This window comes from Apostichopus japonicus, chromosome 20, assembly GCF_037975245.1.
Source record: "Apostichopus japonicus isolate 1M-3 chromosome 20, ASM3797524v1, whole genome shotgun sequence".
Lineage (NCBI taxonomy): Eukaryota > Metazoa > Echinodermata > Holothuroidea > Aspidochirotida > Stichopodidae > Apostichopus > Apostichopus japonicus.
Window position 1 is genome coordinate 10,223,514 of NC_092580.1, and position 10,267 is coordinate 10,233,780.

A 10,267-nucleotide genomic window follows, 5' to 3' on the forward strand; every position below is an offset into this window, starting at 1 on the left:
AAATAGGTAAAGTCACGGAAGCGCCAGCGGCGGATCCGGGATTTCTCTCCTCTAGAAATTAAGGCATATTTGGACTCAATGTTTGGGCTAAGTCAGGGGTTCCCTAACTGGGGTGCATGAACCCCAAGGGGGTGCGTGATTCCATCCCAGGGGATTCGTGAGACGTTTCTGAAATTCAAACCTAGAGTACCTTTTGTTGAACTAAAATCTGATTTATCATAATATTTAGGAATCGTACCTATCGACAAGCTCGTTTCGCGTTCCATGCGTATACGTTGCCATAGTAAAACCGTACCGTGCATTTGATAAATAACTGAATTATGAAACAGACACAGGCTGTTATGCGTTTTATAGTATAATGATGACTCAGATTGTGTCTCGAATAGTTGGGGGTTCGTGGACAACTTAAACATCCACAGGGGGTTAGTGGGGTGGGGTGGGGGGGGGGAATAAAGTTAGGGAAACCCTGGTCTAAGTGATAGGCTGTACTTCCTAATACTTATAAAAGTTTGTGTGAGGTCGCAACTGGGGGGGGGGGCGCGTATGCACACCTCACCTCAGATCGTCTGAGCCTAGTTAAGGGCTCTCATTCTGCCCTGATTGAATGTTGTAACTTTCCCGACGGCTGATTGTTTGAACGTTCTTCAAGCTGTACCAGGTCAGTCGGCAGTACCGAGGTTAATTCAGGAAGTTGAATTGTTACTCTTGACTTTGATTAATGCCGCTTTTACAAGACAGATGCTTTTGTAAATAGCTTGCCTGAATGTCGGCGAAATAGTGGCATAGATGAAGGGATTAATAGCTGAGTTTAAAAACAACAAGAAATAGCAGATATGCAAAACTAACTTAGGTAGAGTGATAAAGAGTCTAATACAAGTCATAACATTAAACGGTAGCCAACAAACTAGAAACGCAACGTCTAGAAACAGCAAGTTTCTCGCAATTTTGTATAATTTCCTTTCTCTGTTATTTAGTGCGATGATGTTGTCTTGATCTTCGTGCGGTTCCAGAAATCGCACACGTAGATTCGCGTTCCTACGCAATTCACTGATGCTGCTGGATGATGGGAGCGCTGTAGCAACATTACCTGATATTGTGCTGAGTGTTGCCTCAACCGGCGCATTTTCGTAATGTACCGGTGGTGTCCTTTGCCCGATGGTACTATTGCCTCGACCACCAATATTTGCGCGCGTTTTTAAGACTTTTAATTTTCTGCGCCATCTAACAACGAAAATCCAGTTCGTAACGACTAGTATTGTAAATGGAGTCAAGAAATAGATCACTACTTGACCGTAGTCTGTTAAAATCGCTACTAAGTATTCGTCAACATTTTGCAGCCTTTGCTTGGGTGGGAGGAACACCTCAAAGGATATCAACAGAATGACGTCATAGAGACATGCGTAGCAGGCACTTCCAATCCAGACGAGCATCGTCGTCTGCGTGCTTTGTCTGTATGTTTTTGAAGTGTGGTACTTGATTGGATTTGTCACCAAACGGACTCGATCATAACTTATAATGATGACAACGAAAACGGACATCACTATGGGAACATGAAATGCCCATTCGTGAAATAAATTCCATCCAGGGAGATGAGTGTCGGCAAATAGTTCAGCATGTACAAAAGCTGGTATGGATATCAGAGCAACGAAAAAGTCTGCTACAGTGAGAGCTAAGATTTGTCCGTTAAAGCGAATATCTCTCACTGGTTTGTTCTTACAATACACAAAAATAACTAATCCATTGCCCAGGATTATCAAGATTATTAATACACTGTACATAATAATGAAAATAATCAAATGGATAAAATCTAAGTTTTCTCCTCCAGAGCTTTTCCTGGAAAATAAAGCTCCCAAAGCCATTTCTGCAAGAAAAGATTATCCGAAGGTAGTCATATAGAATAGACACAGTCTTTAAGACACGTGGTTACGCGATGAATCATGGACATTTCCCTTTTTCAAGAGAAATCACACCAATTTTGAAATTTTGTAAATTGTTCCCGTCTTCACTGGTGTAAACCACCTGGAGGGAACAAACGACGAGTTTGGTCTCAGTTGAACCTTATTTGATATTTGGTATGAATCCTTTCCTTTATCTTCAGTGACAAAACCTGAAACAAACTATTTTGAATGCCGACATCTTTGGTGAAATTATTTCCTCTCTGATGATTCTCTGTCAACAGTAATCAGTTATTTAAGTGGACAGTCATCGACATCAGACGAAATTTTACGAGTTGTTAGCACAAATAAACATTTTAAGTTAATGATTTCAGAATTGTTCACTATTACGGATGACTTATTCCTAAGATTGCTTCCCGTAAAAACTATAGGACTTAAATATGTATCCTTATTAAGGGGTTAATGTAGCATGCATCGCAAGCGATAAATTGAAGACTCGGAGTGATGGTAATGTACCTCAGGTCTTAAAGTAGAGACAAATTCTCAAAACGTTTCCGGTTGTTACACACTTTATTTGTTCAAAATCATAGACAAATTTTGCTACAATTAGGCATGCATGACAGGGCATGTGTTAGAGGCATAATGTAAATAACCATCACCGAACTGTTGCTATCGATAAGAATTGAAGAACTGACAACAATTAAGAGACCTTATTGGGTACTAAAGCCATCATCAATGAGTTAAGAGTTTCTCTTTTAGTTGCTGAAGATATTGAAGATATTGATGATGATATAGATAGATAGATAGATAGATAGATAGATAGATAGATAGATAGATAGATAGATAGATAGATAGATAGATAGATAGATAGATAGATAGATAGATAGATAGATAGATAGATAGATAGATAGATAGATAGATAGATAGATAGATAGATAGATAGATAGATAGATAGATAGATAGATAGATAGATAGATAGATAGATAGATAGATAGATAGATAGATAGATAGATAGATAGATAGATAGATAGATAGATAGATAGATAGATAGATAGATAGATAGATAGATAGATAGATAGATAGATAGATAGATAGATAGATAGATAGATAGATAGATAGATAGATAGATAGATAGATAGATAGATAGATAGATAGATAGATAGATAGATAGATAGATAGATAGATAGATAGATACATAGATAGATAGATAGATAGATAGATAGATAGATACATAATTATAAATATATATATATATATGTATATATCTCTGTGTGAAATTATTTGCCGAAGACAGTGAAACTTAATATCCTGAATATACACTTTATAGCTGGGGTTGCCCGTCTGTTAATTGTTTGACTGATATGACGTTCCCGCCACATCCTCCGTGAGTGGTGTTATAATGAGCCCATTCGTACCCTACAATTTGAGAACCTTCTCATAGTGGGATCAAAAAGTTGAATTATGCTTTTGTATGTTTACTTAGTCCCTATAGGACAACATGTATGTACGTAAACTAAAGAATATACACTACAAAGAAAGATTACAATTCCGATGTTACAATTTTATTATTTCGATTATTTATTATTACCTTCCACCGAAATTCGTGTTCATTATTTAATTACATGCCAGTAAAAATAAATGTGTTATAAAACAGCCGATATTTCTTACTTTATAAAATCTAAAAATATTTGCACAGTAATCTTCAAGCATGTATTAGCGTCACGAAGCATGAATGGTTATGGTGTCATAAGATCTTTTAGCCATTAAGTCACCAACCAAACTATTTAACAAATAATCAGTTTAATAGTATCGAAACTATATCATGCCACTCTGTGTCATATACTTTCATCAAATAACTCGACAATCTATGGTCAAGATATATGCTCAAGGCAATCAAGCAATCTTCTTCAAGTATTTTTATTAAAATACGACACATTAATTGTTACAGTAAAGTGAACGCTAATGAACGATTTTCAACATTTCATCATCCATACACTTTCATATAAATTCACATGTGAACAACTCATTTGAAAAGAAAAAAAGGTTTGACTTTTAAGTGTTTTAAACGAGAACGTGACTTGTCAAGCTATAGTACATTACATTGTTTTGGGGTTTTACAATCGAACCGTATGGATGATCGATCCGGAATCATTTTGAAAAACTGCCTTAAATTTTGATGTCATAATGTTAAACCTTAAAGATTAGAACGATATGGCTTCCCATTTCTGTTCTCCCGATACGAAGTTCTGTTCCTCTTGAAAGTAGATTAACCATTTTCGTTGCATTTCGTCGTTTTCCAGATGTTTCAATGCAAGCATGTTAGTGTCGAACAGGCGACTACTACATAGTCAGGAAATCCGATACATTGATTTAGTTTGTCTTAGAAATCTGTAGAGACAATATTGGCTCATGAATGGATAACACTCAGACAAAATAAACTCAGCTTTAGCCTATAACAGAATAACGACAGTCTTACTCAACTAAACAAATAATCTCAGCTAAAGCCTATAACAGAATAACGACAGTCTTACTCATCTAAACAAATAATCTCAGATTTAGCCTATAACAGAATAACGATAGCTAACTCATCTAAACAATTAATCTCAGCTTTGGCTATATCAGGGATTGAAACCTCAACGGGAAGAATTTTTACTATGACAACACGACTGAAGTACTTCTGTAAAATATTTTCTATATCTTAGGTTCATATTTGCATAAATAAATGGATTTAAAGCAGAATTAGCATATAGAAAGAATACTGCAATCTCATCCCAAATACTTTCATCCCCAACGAAAACCATGAGACGCCAAACGAATAAAACATGCACAGGTAACCAACAAATTAGGTAAACAGACACGAAAACGAATAAATTCCAGACAATTTTGCCAATTCCTTTTGGTGGTTTACTTTTGTCTTTTTCTGGGTTAACTGTATTTTCTGTTCCAAAACCAGAATTATTAACACTCAGTTGGACCGATGATAAGGTAATGTCAACTTGATTCTCAACCGATGAGACTGCGATGTTATCTCCTACTTGGAAAGTTTCTAACTGGTGTTTTTTTAAATATTCAGTTTTGACAGATTTTGTAAAATCCTCGGTTTGGTGGTTTATATCTGTTCTTGGAGTTATAGTCATTTCTTCAGCATTTGATGAAATCCAAATTACCTGATGGCTCTGACGGCTCTTAAATAGAACTTCACTGCTCCATCTGATATGTTTATTAAGCTTTACGTACACCAAAACATTTATTGTCAAAAGAGCAATCACGGGAATGAAAAAGTTAAGAATTAGTTGAGCAATCGTAAACGTTGCACGGCTAAACAAGCTGTGCCGACGATGGACACTAGATACGGTAAACGATGCAAAAATTGAAAATATAAAGCAGTATACCACTGAAAATATCCACGCCTTTATCATGAGTTTCACATTTGCTTTCCTTGTACGATTTCTATAATATGTGAAAGTGTCAGTTACAAGTTGATAACGATCCAGACTCATAATTATTATGATAACGACAGACATGTACGTCACTGAGGTACTCAGCCAAAGGGAACTCATTTCTAACGGCAACGGCAAAGTCCATCCTCCAACAAGAAGCTCGATTGCTTCCATTGGTAGATTATGCAAACCAACTAACAAATCCGCTATAGATAAATGAAAAATATACACATTGAACGGTAAACTTCTAACTTCATTACTGCGTAGGTATGCGTAAATCACAAACAGATTCCCGACCACAGCCACCAGAGCAAATAACATAGAAACACAAAATATTGTAACACGTTGTAATTCAGATGGAATATCAAGTACTGCTAAATTAACAGTCTCGGTTGAATACGAAAAGTTACTCTGGGTGATGTAAGTAGTTTCCATATTGAAAATATAACTGTCATCAAAGCAAAGGAATGTCAACCGCATACCTCAACACCAGTCAAAGGGAAACTATCAGCTCCTTCGGAAATAAATCCCTACAGATTTTGCTCAGACAAGGAACTACGTCGTTATAGCGTGAGAAGTCCTTAATCCATCCGCTTCAGCAAGGCATTTGACAACTCTTTGAGTGGTCGCTTCGTTTGTTAATAATTGCTGCCAATGCACACGATTCGTTTTTTTTTAATAACACCAAAGTAGTCGGGTTTGTTCCTATTCAATAAACAAATTCTGAATAAAACTTCCACCCACACGTTAAGCGATTCTCTTAAGATAAAGACAAAGTGGAAATATAAAAGTGCTCGTAAACCAAAGTACCTTAAATATTTGTCTTCCTTTTTGATATCGTGAATTCAGTTTATATCTCCCCATTCCATCTGATCCATAAGGGTCTGTATATGACCCACCTTCAGTTAGTATATGACGGTACATTATTCATAGACATGATCTCATTCAATGTAGTGCTCAAGAGATTAGTTTCAAACTCATGTTTAACAAACTTACACAAACGAACAAAACGGGGAAATGGTGGACCAGCTTCGTTCAGCACTTCATTTCTCATAATACTACATATAGGGCATAACATGTCTTAAAATAATAAACTGCACAACAATGTCGGCAGCAAAGATGATACGAAGCCGAAAAGTCCTGTTGTTCCAGGCTTCACTGTATTTATGAAACTTCCATCGTCGTTAGACTAACGTATACTTGTACAGTTATCTGGAATTATAGCAATGTGGGCTATTGCTATTGCGATACTTGGCAGGTATAGGCTATTGAAACCTGTACATTAACCTCATCGGATCAGAAATTGAACGTCCAATAGGGTATCAAAACTGTCGAGTAAAACAATTATTTATTTTGTGCTACTTAACGAAACAGCTGACAACTATGCGACATGCTAGTTTTCATGGGCGGCGATCCGTACTTCCGAGTGGGGGGGATATGACCTTGTTGACTATCTAAGCGTAGCGCCACCATGAGTTGGCGCGAAGCGTACAAGAAAATTTTGGGATTTACAAACCCTCTAGATGGCCGGAAACGGCACTTCCCGAGGTTTCCAAGCGGCATATACCCAACTTTAAAATAGAGATATCATGTACGAAATATCTCATAATCAGGATCCAAAATCCTTTTTTTTTTAATTTCGGGTGTTATTTTGGGAAAATTGCCCCTGTCAATCTTGTTTCAGGCGCTACGTTAGAATGTTCGAGAGCTCTTTTATATTATTCGATGAAGAAAATAGGCCTGCACATGCAATACACAATTACACATAGTTACATTCCTAGGTACCGATTGCTAGGGCATCCAGGTGAAACGTGTATTAAGCATTACCCTGGTAACATGAGATTCTCAGCTGTTCGAGGAAACATGTACGTGTGTAGGCCTACTATAGGGCCTATATGAATACTATGAGGGTGCATATATGTACTATATCAATACCGTGGGCGCAATAATACATTTTGTTGTTATAGGGCCAATGAAGCCTACAGTCAACTATTCTTGTTTTATAAAGACGCTTAATTTAAAAAGATCGCACTGCGTTTATGGTAGGCGAGAAATGAAGCTAAAATAGAGCCGTACATTCACGACGATGCATAAATGTAGGCATGAAAATATTCTTATCCCTGGCATTTGGTGGGGGGGATATGGTCCCCTCCACCCATTTTCATGGGGGATATATCCCCCCTCCCCCCCCCCCAGGATCGCCGCCCATGCTAGTTTTACATCTAAGCAGTATCGACATACATGTCAACTTTAAGTCTAACATCAAAGCAGATATGGTGCTAACAAGTCTGAAGCGGTGAACTAAGAAATGTGTTGTAAAAGAAAAGATCATAAAAGAGCACGAAGAAAGGTTTTATAAGAGAATATTCTTGATTCCATGGTTATTTACTTTAAAAATATGATAAGATACAGTCAATATATACAGTCAATATGATCATAATACAGTCAATATGTTGTGCATAACTATAGTTTAAGTGAATCTAGTGATGGGTTGCCACTCGTCAGGTGGTTTATTAAGTATTTATTTGTAACGTTTCCGTCATTGGAAGTAATTATTGATCAGCCTAATTTACTTCGTGAGAAAACATTTTTGGCCAAAAATCAATTCGGTTATAAGTATAAAGTGTTGCTAAACCTCAGCTATGAGATTTTACTAATGGGATTTCTCTAGTACCGACCCATTCAAGCATCTCTATGTTCATCGCGCCTACTCATAACAGCTAATTGTTTCTAATGGTTTTGAAAGCATTTTACAAGGTAAAAGAAAAATATATTGCTCAAAGAACCTTACAAGTTCTTATTGCGACTACTTAAATGGAATAATAACAGAAACGATAAATGGCCGTCACGGTATTTTAAAGTATAAACAGATGTATTTCTTAATGGAAACGTATTGAGATGTCATTGTTATGTTTGAATATCTGACAATTGCAGGTAATTTTCAACTGCCTGCTAAAACTACATTGATTAACGTCACTGAAAACGTCATATTTCTTTTGTTAATATTCTTGTACAACTTTTTGCAACTAAAGAAATGATTTTCAGCTATCATTTTCCATCCATTTTGAATAAATGGTGCCTTCCACTGAAATTACCGACTGATTTTTAAGTTTGTATGGTCTATGTAATGATCTAAATCTCATGAACCTGAAATCAGATGCAAATGTGATCAAGACCATCACTAATTATTACAGAACAAAAAATTAAGAGATTTATAAAGGTTACCACGCGTATCTTATCATTCTTTGTTTCATGTATTACATTTGTTCCAAAGTTGTATTGAGAGCTATGACAAAACAATGCAGAGACTGGAAGTTATGCAGTATACTGTAGAAGGACGACATCTTCTTTATTCTGCATAGTTAAAAACAAGGGACCATTTATTAAAAAATGAAAAATAAATAGAGATAAACATTGAGTTCAAAGTGAAAATATTTAAAAATTCCAGGCTAATAAAACTCTGCAAGGTTTCTCAAATAGACAACTAATTATCTAAATGTGTGGTCCGTATATATCTATGATATACCGAGGTAATTTCTGATTTAGATGTTAGGTTTAGCTTTACCCAATTAAGTATCGTGTGTAAAATTATAAAGAGCCGCTTTATCCAACAGGACTTATAAAGTATGAAACAATCCTCATACAGTCATATCTTACTTCCAGGAAATAGAGTAACGTGGGCTCTCTTAGTTTGGAACAATAAAAAAATCCAATAAAATAAACGCAATTTTGTGCATCAGCATGCTGTCATATAGGTTAAACACTGATGCATGGGTTGTAGATTACATATAAATATGTAAAGTAGACAACTTTAGCTTCTTCTTTGCATCTTTCGGGTGAACTCACTGATTACGTAAAGAGAGACATGTTATTTAATTTACAACTATCATGTATGTATATTTTAATGTTCTAACGATGAATTAAACTTATTCCACTGTTCCCAAGGCTTTCATTTTCAACAAAACACAACAGTTCATAAATATTCCTGGTGAGATATTATTCATTACTCATTCATTTCATTCATTTATTCATTTATTTGTTTCTTCACAATATAAAAACAGAGAAGTTAACTAAGTGACAACACATATCAACAACAGGGAAAATTGTGAAAGGAAGCACTCCAAAAAAACTCTAGAGGGCGCATTAAAATATATTATGCACCTAACAAAGAATAAAGGAGTGTAATGTTTCTGTGAACGCTTTTTGGAATCTGATGTTCATAGCGGTATAAATAAATGGATTTATCGAGAAATTACCATAGAGGAAGAAATGAGCAATTTCATCACAGAAACTGTTGTAAACGATGAAATTTATAAGACGACACACCAACAGAATTGGGATCGGTAGCCAACAAATAATATAAACAGAAACCAAAATTAATCATTCCGTACAGCTTTTTTCATACTGCAGATATCTGAGAGTTAGAAAGCGTATTAACATTTTCTCTGATTTTGTGAATGGGATTAAAATTGTCCGTATTTTGTTTGTCACAGCCTGCTTCAGCATATGCTGTTACATCCTTGTTGATTTCCAATAATTCTTTTGGAGTGAACATATTAATTTCCAAACTAGACTCTACGTTGGTTGAGTTCCACAATGCTCGCTTACCGTGTAACCGCTTTATGCCATGTTCATGCCTCCATCTTTAGTGTTTATTCAGTCTTATGAAAACCAACATATATATTGGCAGGGAACTCAGCAGGGGGAAGATAACATGCAGACTAATTCGGGCAATCGTAAATGATGCACGACTTAGTAGGCTCTGACCACTGATTGGATGTGCTACGGTATATGCCGCAAAAATGGTAGAACAAGGCAGAAAAAAGGGAAATTATCCACGACTTCAGTATAAGTTTTATATTTGCTCTCTTTGTTCGATCAGTATGATATATAAATGTGTTTGTCACAAGTTGATAACGATCAAAACTCATA

The 10,267-nt window shown here is 36.0% G+C and overlaps 1 protein-coding gene across 1 annotated transcript; it reads right to left on the reverse strand.

Moving 5' to 3' along the window:
• Positions 1-666: 666 nt before the first annotated feature.
• On the reverse strand, positions 667-2,334 carry LOC139961205 (tyramine receptor Ser-2-like). Its single transcript, XM_071960217.1, has one exon. It carries the CDS (start codon positions 1,857-1,859, stop codon positions 684-686), a length of 1,176 nt encoding a protein of 391 aa, XP_071816318.1. The 5' UTR covers positions 1,860-2,334; the 3' UTR covers positions 667-683.
• Between the last annotated feature and the right edge of the window lie 7,933 nt (positions 2,335-10,267).